The sequence below is a fragment of the Poecilia reticulata genome, chromosome 15, assembly GCF_904066995.2.
Source record: "Poecilia reticulata chromosome 15, P_reticulata-male-v2, whole genome shotgun sequence".
Classification (NCBI taxonomy): Eukaryota; Metazoa; Chordata; class Actinopteri; order Cyprinodontiformes; family Poeciliidae; genus Poecilia; species Poecilia reticulata.
Window position 1 is genome coordinate 25,750,368 of NC_088844.1, and position 16,529 is coordinate 25,766,896.

Sequence of the window (16,529 nt, forward strand, 5' to 3'; positions counted from 1 at the left end):
TAAAAATAACTGTTTTGAGCATTAAAATATAAAAAATAAATAAGGTAACGAGAATAGAATCAAATACTACAATACAGTTATAGTATTACAGGACTAAATTCATAATATTACGACTTTATCCTTGAAATATTATAACTTTATTCTCATATGATTATTATTTTTTCTTAGTGTGGCCCTACTCGTAGAAATTAAACTAAATCCAGTTCAATAAAAAATATTATATTCATCCCAAAGGGAAATTAAATGTCGTGAATTGTGATGCTGCACAAAGGTTGGATCTTCAGTAGCAGTCAGTCTTGCAACGAATCTGAAAAGGCCTCTGACTGAAGATTGTTACTTTATGATAGTCTGTAACAACATGCTAACAGCTAAATAACTTTTAGCATGTCATACAGACTATTTCAGCGACCAATAGTTGTTGCTAATCCATCTCATTTGCTTTTGTTGCATCTCTTTAAATCTCTGTCTGGCTGTTTGGTTGTCGTTCAGGTGCTATCGGAGCTTTGAGATGCTAATCACCTGCTTCCAGTTGTAAAAACAATGCCTTGTCGCCACGGTTACGCATCATAACAACTCAAGGAAGGTAAATAAATAAAAGTAAGAGCTGCACAGCATGCAAACCCAGAGGGAACAGTTGACCAAATAACAACATATAACATATAAAATCAAACTATTTTCACAATTCAAATACTTACTTTAACTTTTGGTGACTAAAGTTCGAACTAAACTTGAAAAGAAATCTTTTCAATTTTCTTCACCATCTTCTTGGAACCAGAAATATCAACTTAAAAACATTGCCACTAAATGTTTTTAAGGCTTTTTTTATTCATTTAGGGAAGAAATCATTTGTCTGTGAATGTTGAGGAATCTTTTTTATTAGTTTATTTATGATGGTGTTAACTTTCTCTGTTGTGTTGTGAATGTTTATGAAAACTCTGTGTGCCTCTGCCAGTCCTGGCCAGGATTCTCTTGTAAAAGAGATTTTCAATCTCAGTGGGACATTCCTGGTGAAATAAAGGTTAATAATAAAGATAAAAAATTTAACTACTCAACAAAGTTTTGAAAAAAAAAAAATCAAAATGTGCAGAGAATGTGACTTTGAACCGAAGAAATGAGCCGTGATTTTAGGGTTTTCTCATTAAAAGTGAACAAAAAAAACAGAAAAATCATCCACATCTTTGAAATGTAGCAGGCATCAACAAATCTGCAGGACAAATCAAACCTTGATGCAGCCGACCTTTTGACCTTTGATCCATATTCATTAGATAGACTGGCAGAATTTTCAGTAAGTTCACTGAACTCCAATCCAAATCTGCACAGCATTCTGGGAAATGTAGGCAGAGGAAAAGGTTTTAGCAGCTCAACCTCTCACAGCCAGCTCAGCACGTTTGGTGGAATCAACTCACTCGCTCACTCTTTTGTTGCCTAGCAACTCACTCATTCTTTGGTTACCTAGCAACGACCTGCTGAGTAACTGACGCAGCAGCAGTTCAAGTTTTTGCCTCGTAGCTGCTTTAAAAAAATAAATAAAAATAACATTGTGAAGTGAAAACTGTGGATGAACCAGGACCAGTTTGGGAGTATTTCAGATATTTAAAACAAAAAACTAGTCAATAGTTTTTTGACTCATTTCATTTCACTCATTTCATTGAGTGAAATGAAATGCTTATGTTGTAAGTTTTTCAGCCATATTGTCCGGTCCTGCTCTGGCCCAAATAAAAATCTCGGTCTCAGTTAGGTGGAAGTGAACTCTTGTGCGCTTTGAATCAATATGTGAACGGAGGTCGCTCCAAAGGCAGGAAATGGACTACAGCGCAGGGCATTCTGGGTAAATACAATCAAAGCAAATGCACTAGTTTAGTGCTAACAGGAGAAATTACTTTGTCTTATCAAAGACAAAAGAGAAAGCCTAAAATTGCTAAAATCTGACACCACTTCAGTTTCTGTTCATTCTGTAAATAAGGACGATGTGCTCATTGTCTTCTTCAGAGGTTTTCATGCCGTTTCCTTCAGTGGTTCTTGGTGTAGCGCCCCCACAGGCGAGGAGGAGAAGAGGTTTTGAAAGAGTTTGGTTCATTTAGCATAATGCAGTGTGAAAGTGAAACGCAAAAGCTGAAAACGTAACAAATGTTGCAATTTTCAACAAACTTCCTTGAATACAGCAAAGAGAACGTTTACCCTCAGTTTACGTTCTGGCATACTTTTTGTTGTTTTCCTGCCATTTAGTTCATAATTACGTCCTATATTCTCTCTGGGTCTCGATTTTTGTTTGGCCCAATTTACAAAACACTAAATGTGTGCATGTGCACAAAAAAAGACTAGTCTGTCGTCTATTTTGGAGCCGTCTGATTGTGAAAGTTCAGTTGGAAACCACAAACAGCTGCTCTGCTTCCTCCTGTCCCGCTGTGTGTTCCTATAGCATGACGCGGCCGGGTCTGTTTGGGCGGCGCGGCGAAAACAACGAGGAGTCAGACGGCCGAGGTCTGGTTCCGTGGGAAATTTGCAAATGTTTTAACAAGGGTCGAAGGGAGTGTAAAAGAGCTGGTCTGAAAGAGCTTTCAATTAATTGGATCCATATTAAGATAAGGCGGTTTGGGGAGCTGCTGGCCGACTACAAGGCTTTTACAAAGAGGGGGAGCTGACGGCGATAAGGCCAGTGAACCTCAGAGGACTCAACCCTCCACTGCAAAAAGACAGAACAAAAACCAAGAAAGACGTTTACTTTACTCGGCCGTAAAGCCCAGTGCTTTGAGCACATAATCAGTCAAGTGAGCAAGTGATAAGAAAAAGGCTGTGAGAACAAAATACAGAGCGTTGGAATTTAATCTGCAGAAAACAAACAGTTTAGTTTGTTTTTCCCTCTGGAGAAAATAAGAAAAAAAAAGAGAACACCTTTAACATGATGAAGGTTTTAGCCCGAGTCGCCTCACCTTTCCACAGTGGCTGCAGCTTCCTCCAGCTGGCTCAGGAGGAACGGATAGAGAGCCGGAAAACGAGTGAAAAACTCCCGACCCGTCATCCTGCGGGCAGAGGGAGAGGAGGAGAACGGTACGATCATTAATAATAACGGCAGGAAATAATCCATGGCCTCATAGTTGGTAATAATCCAACGTTATACTGGGATTATATTGTTATACCATTGTTATACAATGTGTAAAACAGACATTTTAAAGGGACATTATTATGTATTTTGCATCCACACAGAGCCATTTTACAGTACAATCAAGTATCTATGTTGACTTCAGCTGTTAAAAAAACGCTACATATATCAAACATGACTTAAAGGTGACCTTCCTTGAACAGGTTAGGATGATGATAGAAAACAGTTTTTGAAATAATGAGACACGATGTTGTGGACATTGTGATCAAGGAAGAGCAAGCAAAGAGTCAGCAATCCCTAATAATAAGGATATAACAACCTGACAATTTAGTACCATTATTTTATTGTGTACTACTATGAGTGTTAATTATCATCGTTTCGTTCAATCACATGTTGACCGTCTGTCCAACAGACACAAACGTCTCTGAGTAACATTTAGTTAAAGTCTGCAGTCCAAACACAACAAGCACGGAGCATTCAGATGGTTGTGTTTTTACTAGCAGATAAGACACTCCAGGCTGTTTTCTCCAGCTGTAAAATCACACACTCACCAACTATTTACAGCATAATGTGCACATTGTTTACCATTTACCCTCAGAGCCTCATTAATGCTTTCCTCCACAGATTCAACAAGGTGTCTGAAACATCCCTGAAGGACTTAATAACATCACGCAATCGTTCATGACCCACATTTCTAGCGCTACTACGTCCAATGTTGCCCTCTTGGATGAGGATCTGGACTTAAGAATAAATGAGTTCATTTACCTCATCGCCATGTTCAAGAAACCAGTTATAGATGATTTGTGATTCTTCTGCTAAACTAGTGTGATGACAAACGTTGTCTTGTGTTTGTCGCAAGCAGTGACGTCTTTCTGTCTCCCAATCAATGAACTGTAGCTATGCTTTCACACAACTTTGAGCAAACTGTTAAAATGTTGCAAAAAGGGGAAAAACGCAAATTAAGTGTAATTCCAACCATTAGTGAATCAATTAATGTGAGGTAAATGTTCGCTACAGCAAAACTTGTTTGGCAAATGTGTTTCCATCTCCTGTTTAGTGCCTTAATTCTTCTTCGGACAAGCCAAAAACCACCTCAAGTGTAAAAACTTTGAATTTTGAAGTTTCCATTAGAGCTGGACTATAAATCAATAACATATATTGTGATAGGAACGTGATCAATGTCAAAAGATAATACATCTGATGGAATATTTAATAATTTAACTTAACTTGGTGGTGTCAACTAACTCACTCACTCTTTGGTTGCCTAGCAACAACCTGTTGAGTATCTTGCGCAGCAGCAGTTTACAGTTTCGTCTCATAACTGCTTAAAAATATAAAAAGTTGTGGAGCAAAAACCGTGGATAAAACAGGAACGGTAAGGCCACCAGTTTGGCAGTGTTTAAGACATTCGAAACAAAAAACTAATCAATAATTATTGATACTGACTGATATGAAATGCTTATATTGTTATAGGTTTTCGGCCATATCGTCCAGCCCAAGTTTCCATCGATATTTTCCAATGTGATTCTTCAAAATGTGCAAAAAAGTACGTTGATAGAAACACGGCTTGGCATTGGCAGCTGCACATGATTCTCATCTCACTTCGCAGACATTTTGGCCTTTCTCCCATTGACTTGATTTGTCTCCGACGGGACAATTCAAGTGAACAGAAAGAGAAACTGTGAACAATTCTGCAAATTTTCTGCCCTGTTTTTGGATTGTATTCTGACTGTAGTTTTAGCAATGGCAGTGGAGGAAGTGAACAAAGCCGTTCATTCTGTGTTGGCCGTTCTTCCAAATATTTACCGTATTTTCCACACTATAAGGCACAAACAATGACTGGGGCAGCCTACTATATAAAGTACTCGGGGACCTTTTCTTTACAAATGTGGGTGTGTAATAATAGAGTACGGACAAATCGGCAACCCAAACTGAAGTGTCTATTCAATGCGCCTTATAATCCGGTGCGCCTTATAGTGCGGAAAATACGGTAATTAATATTAACAGACATCTTGTTCGGATTAGCACTTCTTTCTTTGCAGAGGAGGACGGATGTTTACAGCACAGGAAATTTACGGTAAGTTTTGCAGTGTTGAACTTTTGCGTTACATATGTTAGCGGCAGACGTTAGCAATTGGGCAAAATTGAAAACTTCCAGGAAGCAATCGTTTCTCATATAGCTGAGACTCCAGAACCTTTGTATGAAGCAAAGCGTGGAACCAGGGTCTGGTTTCTACTAGAATGATGCAGTAACTCTACCCTAACTTTACCGTTTTCCTAGAAACCTACAAGGAAGAAAAAAGAGTGAGGTACGGGTTGGTTGAATGGGTCGCTTTTGTAATGAAAACAGACAAAACAGCATAACAAACCACACTGACACCGACACCACTATGATTACCAGCCTACACTGCCATTTTGCTTTTAATGAGTTCCTGGAAAATGCTCCTGCGGAGGAAACCTGCCTTTTGTTTCAAATATCCCCACATAGCGTGTAAAAGTGATAAATGGAACAACATTAGACCAAATCAGTTAAACATCCTACGCAAAACAGCCAAAAAAACAACATCATAAAAATAAGAGTCAGCGATAAAGGTCTCAGTCTATGGTCTGATGTTATGACGAGCCGATAAGTTTTTGCTCCAAATCCTGTCAAGCTAAACAAATCCAGCCTTCATCTTTGTTTATCCTCCCAAAGCCAGAAATAAACCCTGCCGTTCTTGTGTGAGCAGCACCAACCGTCACATGTTTGGGCCTATGCATTCGCTCAAACACATATGTGACTGTCAATAAAATTACAAACTTTATATTTAACTCTGGCGGTCTTCAACCACCATTCAGCCTGAGGGCCAATAAAGTTTTTATTTGACTCTGTCTGTCTAAATCAAGTCCCATCAGGAGGGAAGAGGTTTGCTCTGCCCAACTCTTGATCACAAGACTGAGGAGACACTGCTGTTCTCTCAGAACGACGGGGAAAACCAGCTAAAGCACATTCAGCAGAACGAAATCTGTCCAACCGTCTCCTCCAACATGGAGGCAACACTTCAGAGACAAATGGTGACCAATGTATGGCAACTGAATGCAGAACCTGCATGAGAAACATTTGATTGAGTGCGAATGTTCTCCTAATGAGAGTCTGTTTGCCTGACAAGTCTGCGCTCCTGGAAGTCAAAGGTCACAGGCAGCGTCAGAGCATATTAGACGGAGAGAGAAAAGGGTCAAACTGGAGGTTAGTGAGGTGTTTACATCCACTCATCATAGAAAAGGTTGTCATATGACTTAAATGATTTATTTGAACTGTTCTGATACGACACACAGCTGCAGATATTTGAAGTTTGTTGTGGAAACGTTGAGATCAAAGCCATCAGTAGGACGAAGTTTGGGCTTTTTTGCAACGCTCGCTGCGTTTCCACAAACCATAATGGAAAGGACAAAGATAAATTCACCTAATGGAAACACACCAATTTTCATCAAATGTTTTTGGGAAAAGATTAGGTGTTTTTTTCCAGCAGGAGCAAAATCTGTGCATTTTGAAAACCTCTGGATAAGCAAAAAATCGTAATAAATTAAAATACGTGCACTAAATAGGAAAAAAACAAAACAGTTTTTTGTTGTATAATCATCTCACTGCTGAAAGGCGTATAAAATTTAAAAACTAACAAGTTTTCTTGGATCTCTGCTGCTTCTAAGAAGAATATTCAGCTGATTTTTGGCAACAAGTTGATGTTCTTTGGTGTCTGGACAAGCAGTCATTTCAAAAACCTTCCAAAAGTAACGTCACAAATCAACAGGAACTGCTATTCACATAGCAACCTCAGGGAAGCCCAGCCCGTTACCTAGCAACCCCAGCAGAATTATGTTTGTTACCCAACAGCCCCAGCAGAATTCCACCTGTCACCTAGCAACCCAAGCAGAATTCCGCCTGTCACCTAGCAACCCAAGCAGAATTCCGCCCGTCACCTAGTAACCCCAGAAGAATTCCGCCTGTCACCTAGCAACCCAGGCGGACCTCTAGCACATTTGGTTAGCTGGTTTTACCACTTTGTGTGCTAGAAAAGATAAGTGTTTTGCTGTTGACTTACCACTTGTTGCATTCTTGTTCGTTGTGCAGGAGGCTGCACTTCTGCTTTTCAAAAATGTACAGTTGTATCGCATGTGAGTGAAAAGGTTGAGGTGGGAACTGGTCAGACTAAAATCTCATTATCTAATATTGATTTTGTGCCATAAATGAAATGTAATGTTTTGGCTAGCCCATGAATCTATCCTAGCCTGTTCAAGGAAGCGTAATATGTCTCCCTTAAAAGTTTAATATTAACATTTAGTTTGTAGTTTCAGCATTTGTTTCAGGATTAGTTTGCGATTGCAATCTTTAATCATTCTGTGGGTGGTCAGGACGTATTAAAAGCATTTTAGATGTGTATTTTTCTCGATGGAGAGTCAGTCAAATTCCTGCAAATGCATCTGTAGTCCATGAAATCCGTACACACTTGCATGACACCAAGGCCTTTAGCAATACTTTCTCCTCTGCTGAAAAGGGAGTAACCTTCCAGAGGAGCTTGGCAAAGAAACATTTACGGCAACACTCAAAAGCCCCTCTGCGGCATTAATCTGGACATTTTTATATGTACATGTGGAGTGCAAAGTGAGGAGTTGAGGCAGCGTTGAGATAAAGCCGGCGGGGGCCTTGGCTGGAATGCAGTGAGCAATCTTCGCTCTGTCAGCTTTGTTTACAGTTGCATTTATCTCCACCACGATATCTCATCGACATCCATCCGTGGTCACGGAGCGTAGCGAGCCATTGGTCTGCGCTTTAGTTGGACGACGATCCCCAATCAAACAATATAACTGGATACAAGTTATTTCGGAAAATACACATCTGGCATTCCCACAGACATCAAATCCAGGCTTTCCAAACACTAAAATACACATAATTGTGTTTGTGTGAGCAGGAAATGTGTTTATTCTCCAGCTCCAGTGAACCAGGAGAACGCTGCACACACAGAGAGCCAAATATTAGAGTGGACAAGCTGTCACAATACGTTTTCTGCTGCCAGAGATCACAACCACAAAGTCACGGTAATAACAGGGACCAGATGCACAACAGACTGCGGAAAAGATAAACTCCCAAAGATGCAATTATCGGAATAAGTTGCAAAACAACTGCAATTCTCTGATATAAAGAAGGTCAATTTGACAATTATACTACTAAACGAGAAATAAACCAAATCACTACGACTTGAAGAGATAATTTCCATAATAGCATTTTTCATTTATTGCGAAACAAATTCTCTCACAAGCACATAAAAATAACCTCATGCTATAATAAGAGGAGCATTACATATCAGAAAGCTGAACAAGGTGTTGGACAGAAGACTAAAACCACATGTAGAAGATAAACAGGAGCGAACTCAGCTGGGGTAACAGTGTTCAGAGGCCTTGAGCCAGTAAAAATACTACATAAGGAACCAGACAGAGGCTCTGGAGCAGAAAGCCCTGGGAAAGTTTGGCCTGGATTACCCAACGACTTCAAAATCACTTCAGAGTCCCAATCATACAAAACTTCACTGACTGTCGGTCAAACTGCAAACCTGGGACTGGAAATTAACATTTAATTTGATCAAGCAACACCCACAAATGTTTTTCAAGGATAAATGCATGATCTATGTTAATAAAAACCAACAAGAAAATAGATTTAAGAATATCAGCCAAGCTAACTCTCCTGTGAGGCAGCATTTTTCTACCTCTTGGCAAACCAAAGTAATGACCTAAAAGTTACACAAAAGTTTATATCATTTTTAGTCGATTTTTTCAGAGCGGAAAACAAAAAGGAGAAGATAAAATTAGCCTCAGCTGAATCCTGTCGCTGCAGCTCAGCTTCTCAACCACCTTGCCCTTCATGACAATTATAAAATATCTAAATGCTTGTGGGAAAAACACTTGAAGCCTGCCGTCTATTTCGATTCGCTTTCTCCAAACACATGAGCTGTTGTTTGACAAGGTGCTGTGAGGCTGGACTCTTCCGAAAACCTTAAAAAGCAATCCGCAATCTTTCAAACAATTCTCCAAAGCGGAGCCAATACGGATTCAACCAAAACAACGAGGCTTTAACTCATAAACAAGACGACTGTTTACACATGGAAACTCATTTTGAGCGTGCGATACTTATAGACCGTGATGTAAACATCGTAGCCACGGCTAACTGTGTCACCCCTTGTTTTTGACAGCGAGTCTTAACATTAGTGTACGCTCATATTTAAAAGAAAAAGCACTGAGATCCACCCACATCTTTTATGATTTCCAAATTTTCTGGCCGAAATCGTCAGCTCAAAAGATTTCACTGGTCAAAAAAAAATAATTTTTTAAAAACCCAAATCACCAAAAATGTTGTGTTTTTTTTCTATCGACTCAACAATAAAATAAGCATTAACTGGTTTAAATAAACAAATAATCAGACTTTTTTTGTACTAATGAGATTGTAGATCCAAAACTTCAAATGTTTTTGAACGTTTTCCTTGTTAAATGAATTGTGGCCTGGTTTGTTTATTATTTTGGGCTCAATTAAAGAAACCTGGAAAAACATTTCATCTGTTTTCAGCAGTAAAAACAGGATCTGGGTCACTCTTCATCTGAAAGCACTTGCTGTACTCTGCCAAGTTTTAATACAGGAAATAAAAGCAGATTTGGGCGCACCAGGCTTTGCTTTGGAGTGCAAGTGGATGAGTATACATGGTCCTAGTTACCATGACAACGGCAGGAAACCAGGAAGCTTGGACAAGATGATCACTTTGGGTTGCATGTAACAATTTTTTAAAGTAGATTTTGGTTTAAAAGCCTTATTGTTTTCCTAATTTATCCTTGAATAAATTACGAAATTATTTGCGGCTGGGGGGGGGCCGCACAAACATCAATCCATGCACCACAAATGGCCCGCAGACCCCACTTTGAACACACTCAGTTTAGGAGACAGTGCAATGATTGAAAAATGTGGACTAAAAGTGACATATTTATCATCTCATGCAGACTGGATGACATTTATGTGACTATTTAAAGAGTGATTACTCCTCAGATCATCGTTTTGAGAGAAACTTTCCTTTTTCTGCTTCGTCATTCCAGCAGCAAACCTGAAATCTGAATCTGTGCAAAGGACAACCTTCAGCCAGGGTGGCGTTACAACAGCGCCGCTCGGTGGTGATGCTTATTCTGCAACTTAACTTTGAATTTTTTTTTAATTTTTTATGTTGAACAGATTTATCACTTTTTTTTTACATTCATGCATGTAAAGTTCTGGAAATGATTCTTTTGCTATTTTCCCATTTGATGTCAGCAGAGCGCTTCAAACCTGAAACTCAGTGGAGGAACAAAAGAGAGAGGGAGAAGCAGCAGACCTGTTCTTCTTTGAATGTTCGTCTTTCCCTCTCTTCACGCCAAAGATCCTCGTGATCAGAGTGCTGAAGAGGAGCGTGGAGGAGTTCCTCACCTGGAAAACAAACAGGTGGAATTAGGAATATTTTTAAAAGAAACATTCTTGAACTTCACTGAACTTAGAAATAGAAATAATTGAATTAAAAAGTAGTTTGTTGATTGCAAAGGGAAATTAAGTGTTGTTGTAACTCATATAAATTAAAAATAATTCAGGGTTATTGCAGATAGTGATAGAATGACCTCCTGTAGCAGTCCGTATTATAATATATTTGAAGAAGCCTCTGACTGAAGACACTCTGTTTTCTAAGATGTCCAGCCTTCAGTTAAAATGTTAAAAACATGATTAACAATAAAAATAACTGCATGTATCGTATCGTATATCAGGATCAATTTCTTGCCATGATGAGAATTTTCATTTATCATTTTAACTATAAATGAAACCGAATGATTTTTAAAATCTCCCAAAACTATCCGTACTGTTGAGATTGTTAGCTTTACTACTTTCTACTCCGTTTGTTTAATGAGGGCATCAATAAATAAAAATAAATGTGAAAAATGTAAACATTTGCTGAGAGCTGCTGGGGGGAAGGATCTCCTCTAACGCTCCTTTGTGCCTTTAGGATGCAGCAGTCTGTCAGTAATAAGACCTTAATGTTGCTTTGTATGAAGTAAAAGCTTCAGATTTAGCCTCACCGCCCACACAGGAGAGGTGAATCCCAGCACAGCAGCTTCCATCCCCTCTGAGACGAAGGGAATGATGTTTTCCCCCAGACGAGTGTCTCTGTACAGAGCTCTGAGGATGTTCAGGGCATGCACCTGTGGTGAGGGGAACGCATGTTTGGAAACCACATCAGAAAAGTTTAAATCTGTGAGTGAGAGGGTCCAACCTGAGGCACGGTGGAGGCGTCGGTGCTCCTGTCAGCCGCCGGCGAGGCCAGAGCGATGAGCTGCCTCATGGTCGCCTTCAGCAGGCTGCAGCTGGACGCCTTTGGCTCCGAGGAGAGCAGCGCCTGCAGGGGAACGCGAAGGAAACGGAGGCGTCGTTCAAGAACCGCAAAATTAAAACGTGACTGACCTGAAGCAGAGACTGACATTTTCCAGTTTGAAGAGAATTTACTAAATTTCACATGATCGATATCAATAGATAACATATCTGATAAAATATTCAATATAGATATTATTCACTGAACTGCACAGCATTCTGGGAGATGTAGGCAGAGGGAAAACTTTAGCCAATCAACCTTTCAGAACCAGCTAAGGTAGGTTGGAGGAATCAACTAACTTTCTCAATATTTGGTTACCTAGCAACAACTTGCTTGGTGACAAGCACTTTTAAGTTCTCCCTCAATTATGGTTACCTAGCAACGACCTGTTGAGTAGCTTGCAGCAGTTTCAGTTTTCTCTTAACTGCTTAAAAATAAAAAACAACAGAAATCAGAGAAAACTGTATGAACAGGAAAGGTCACACTCCAGTTTGGCAGCATTTCAGACATTTAAAACAAAACTGATCAACTGATACGAAACGCGTATATAATGATACGTTTTCATCATCCATTCCTAGAATCAATGCGTCAGATGTTTCTGTTCGATTGCTTGTTTTCTTTTGCTGGTTTTGTGCACTATACAATGGCTGCTGGAAAGTACAAGAGTTTTGTTGCTAACATCATAAAATCCAGAAACCACTTGCTGGGTTCTTGTTGGTTGGGCAGGAGGATCCACTTTTGCTTTTCAAAGATGTATCGTTGTATAATTGTGGATCTGTTTGCAGCCATTTTTGTGTGGCTAGGAACAGATTATTTGGATCTAAAGTGACAAAACGTCCTAAAACAGACTAAAATCAAATTATCTAAGAATGATTTTATTAAAAAAGTGTAATACACGTGTTTTGTATAGGCCACAGAGCTATGGTAACCTGTTCAAAGAAGCACCTTTTTCTCCAAACGGCTTAAAGCTGTTTGTTTCATGTTTCCTCCTTGACAGTTTTGGCTGTTTGTCAGCTGAGATAAATGTGAAAAAGTTGTGAAATCATAAATCATTGGCGCGAGAAGCAAAGCAGCGAGAACCGTTTTCCGTCCAGCCGGTGACAGTAGGAATGACCTCGATGACTGAGAATCCTCAGTGATGCAGAACGAGGCTGTTTGTTTTATGGCTCTGATCGCAACTCCAGCTGCGCTTCGTTCACATGAAGAGGCAGCGAGGCAGTAATCCAGGCAGCGATACTCTGACTGGATTACATCATTCTGATAGGAGCAGAGCGTTATCTCAGAGAGACGGGGGCCGGGCCGGGCCGGGCCGGACAAACACTGAAACAAGTTAACAAGAAAATGATTCCAGAGAAAAACATCTCAGTGCAGCTGGAATGAAGCAAAACAGCAAGAAATAGAAGCTTATTAAAGTCAATGATTAATTAATGATGAAAAAATACTAGATCCACAGGAAGGAAGGAAGGAAGGAAGGAAGGAAGGAAGAGAGAGGGAGAGAGGAAGGAAGGAAGGAAGGAAGGAAGAGAGAGGGAGAGAGGAAGGAAGGAAGAGAGAGGGAGAGAGGAAGGAAGGAAGGAAGGAAGGAAGGAAGGAAGGAAGGAAGGAAGGAAGGAAGGAAGGAAGGAAGGAAGGAAGGAAGAGGAAGGAAGGAAGGAAGGAAGGAAGGAAGGAAGGAAGGAAGGAAGGAAGGAAGGAAGGAAGGAAGGAAGGAAGGAAGGAAGGAAGGAAGGAAGGAAGGAAGGAAGGAAGGAAGGAAGGAAGGAAGGAAGGAAGGAAGGAAGGAAGGAAGGAATCTGGCATATTTTCTATGAATCTTAATTATTTATTAAATTAAGCTTCTATATTTTGCAGTAAAATCATTTTTTCTAAATTAGTAATTTTTCTCATTTCCAGTAGAAACAAAACTAATTCCTTACATCCTTCCCTGCTCGGAATTAAGTCGAGCAGGGAAGGATGTAAGGAGGAGTCAGCGGTGCGGCCCGGTTCTCCTGGTTCCTGTGAACCCGTCTGGACCAGCATGACGCCGGCCGCCCTTCCCGGATCCGACTCTTCCTCTCAGCGTAAAGGAATGCAGCCAAAGCTCTGCCAAGCCATCGATTTCCCCCTGACTTCTCTCTCCGTCATCTTATCAGAAACAACTAAAGATCATAAAAAAATAACTTCTAAAAATAAAAAATAGAGACTAAATCTGTGGTTTTATGTCATCCTGGCTCTGAAACGTAACAGAATCAGAGACAGTGATGTCACAGTCTCCAGAAACCACAAGACAGAAAAACTCTGACAAAACATGGAGTCTAGTTTCAATATTAGTGATCAGAGGAAGGTTAAAGGTCAAGCTGATTCACTAAAGTAATGCTATGTTATTGCATTTTAGCCAATAAAATTTATTTTTTATTTATTTTTTTATTTGTTTATTTCCAGGGATGCACAGTGGCGCAGTTGGTAGAGCTGTTGCCTTGCAGCAAGAAGGTTCTGGGTTCGATTCCCGGCCCCGGTCTTTCTGCATGGAGTTTGCATGTTCTCCCTGTGCATGCGTGGATTTTCTCCGGGTACTCCGGTTTCCTCCCACAGTCTGTCTAAATTGTCCCTAGGTGTGAGTGTGTGTGTGCATGGTTGTGTGTCCTGTGTGTCTCTGTGTTGCCCTGCGACAGACTGGCGACCTGTCCAGGGTGACCCCGCCTCTCGCCCAAAACGTTAGCTGGAGATGGGCACCAGCAACCCTCCTGACCCCACCAAGGGACAAGGGTGCAAGAAAATGGATGGATGGATGTTTATTTGCATATTTTAATGTATTTGTAACATTGCATCAAAAAAGCTTAAGTGGTTAAATAAAAAATCTGTAGAATGTGACATTTTTTGTCCTATTAATCGATTAATCGTCCGAATAATTAATAGAATAATTGGTTATTAAATTAATGGTTAGTTGCATCCCTATCAGATAACATACATTTGTTTTTTGTTTTTTTACATATTTATACCTCAAACAAAAATAAATATCAATACACGAGAATGTATTAAAAACTATGTACACCCTAGCAATTATTTTAGTTATCAGAATGGTCTATTGATTATTCTGATAAATAATCGGATAAAAAAATCATCAGATTCTGCAAATTTAAGCATTTTTATTCAATATTATAAATATTAATTAATTATTGCTCTGACTGTGGCCTTTTTCTTAGTCTGAATGCTCCATATAACATTTAATCAATTACAAAATTAGTTGACGATTATTCAATTAATCGATTCTTCACAATTAATCTGATTAATCATTTCCCCTTTATTGGAAACTAAGTAGTTCTTTAACATATATACTGAAATATCAACATTTCATGAAAGAAAATGCAAACGTTTAAATCGTAAAACCTAAAAATAGAAATAAAATGGAGCTTTTTGAAAATGTCAACAAATTCCTCATGGTAGAGATTTATCAAACTAAAAAGTTGACTTATTTTTCAAATGTTTTGTAATACGTGTCTTTAAGTGAGTTGTTTTTTTTAGGCAACTTTAATCTAACTGGTTTAATAAGTCCAACAAAAAAACCTCCAGAAATATTTTTAGTAGAAGAAGAAAACGCTCTTCATATTCAAAAATACTTAAATAGATAAACAGACTATTTTTATTATGTACATAGATGTAAAATGCTAAAATGAAAAGATGGCTGTACTTTCTCGTTATCATTACCTAAGCAATGCAAACCAAACTCCTTTGCCAGGAAGAACGACCTCCGTTACAACAACAGGAAGGTTCTGTTCACCTGCTGGTTCCGAGTCTCGCTGCGCTCTCGATGGGTTTATTTCTGAAGCAGAAACTTCTTTAAAATCATCAGCGTGACTTCCAAGGATCTCAAGCACCCTTCGGATTCTCTCCAAGCGTTTCCTAACGTCTACCTGGATGTAGAACGGTATTCCGGCGCTTCGCCGCGTGGCACACAGCTTCGACGTCGGGTCGCTGGATTTGACCTCTTCCAGAACCTCGGAAAGCCAGCGGGACGGAAGCTGCTGCAGGTTCCGACTGCCGCTCCTAAAACACAAAAACATCAGGAAAATGATCCAGAATTCATTCATTTACTGCTAAAAAAATAAATAACATGTACAGAAAACTGAGGACAAGAAAGGAAAGGTCACAACAGCAGCTGACAGGATTTCTGATAGTTTCTATTTTTTATTATTTTAGCTATTTATTATCAATTAATATTATATTTGTATATTATCTTCACCTATACATTTACTTGTTTTTTTAGTATTTTATTCACCAATTGGTATATATAAAACAAACATTATAGACTAACAGAAAGAGGTATTAATCTACAAAATAAATAACCGGATAAGAGAATAATAGCAACAAAAACAAAATAAAAACAAACAAAAAACAACATAAGAAAACAAAAAGTAAACAAAGAAGCATGCATTTAAATTGATACCTTCTTTTTTATCAATTTATCATATATTTGTACTTTATTTTTACCTATACATTTATTAAAGGTTTTTTTATTTAATATTTTTAAAAAATATTTGTAACATGTTTTTCACCAAATAGTGCATATAAAAAACATACAGACAAACAAAAAGAGGTATTGATCTACAAAATAAATAAGAGAACAAATAACAGCAACAAAATCAAATAAACAAAAACAATGAGACAAACATTGAAGTGGAAACATTCAAAACAGAACATAACTAAATTATGACACAATTTAATTTCCCTTTATTTAATTTAATAAATTAAAATTTTATTTGTTTAACTATTTAATAATTATTGATGTCGATTATCGACTGACATTAAATGCTTGCCATATTTTCCATACTAAATTACAAGGCGCACTGTCAATGAATCGTCTATTTTCGGGGGTTTTTTATTATCTTTTTTTATATATAAAACGTACCGCACTGTAAGGTGAATTAAGCGAAACAGTCAGATAAGTCAGTCAGCCAAAGTGTAACAGGGTTTTATTTCAACAATATTATAGACGAGAAGTTTGTCAAAGTTTGTTTATTCTTTTAATTTATTTTGTGTAGTCAAGTTGT

The 16,529-nt window shown here is 38.7% G+C and overlaps 1 protein-coding gene across 1 annotated transcript in view; it reads right to left on the reverse strand.

The window, feature by feature from the left end:
- Nucleotides 1-16,529, reverse strand: part of thada (THADA armadillo repeat containing) — a 118,978-nt gene that overhangs the window by 75,093 nt on the left and 27,356 nt on the right. Inside the window, exons 23-27 of the mRNA XM_008430387.2 lie at nt 15,393-15,525; nt 11,407-11,529; nt 11,213-11,335; nt 10,483-10,574; nt 2,931-3,020 (exon numbers count right to left, since the gene is read on the reverse strand). Coding sequence (XP_008428609.1) covers nt 2,931-3,020; nt 10,483-10,574; nt 11,213-11,335; nt 11,407-11,529; nt 15,393-15,525 — 561 coding nt within the window. The remainder of the gene's footprint in view (nt 1-2,930; nt 3,021-10,482; nt 10,575-11,212; nt 11,336-11,406; nt 11,530-15,392; nt 15,526-16,529) is intronic.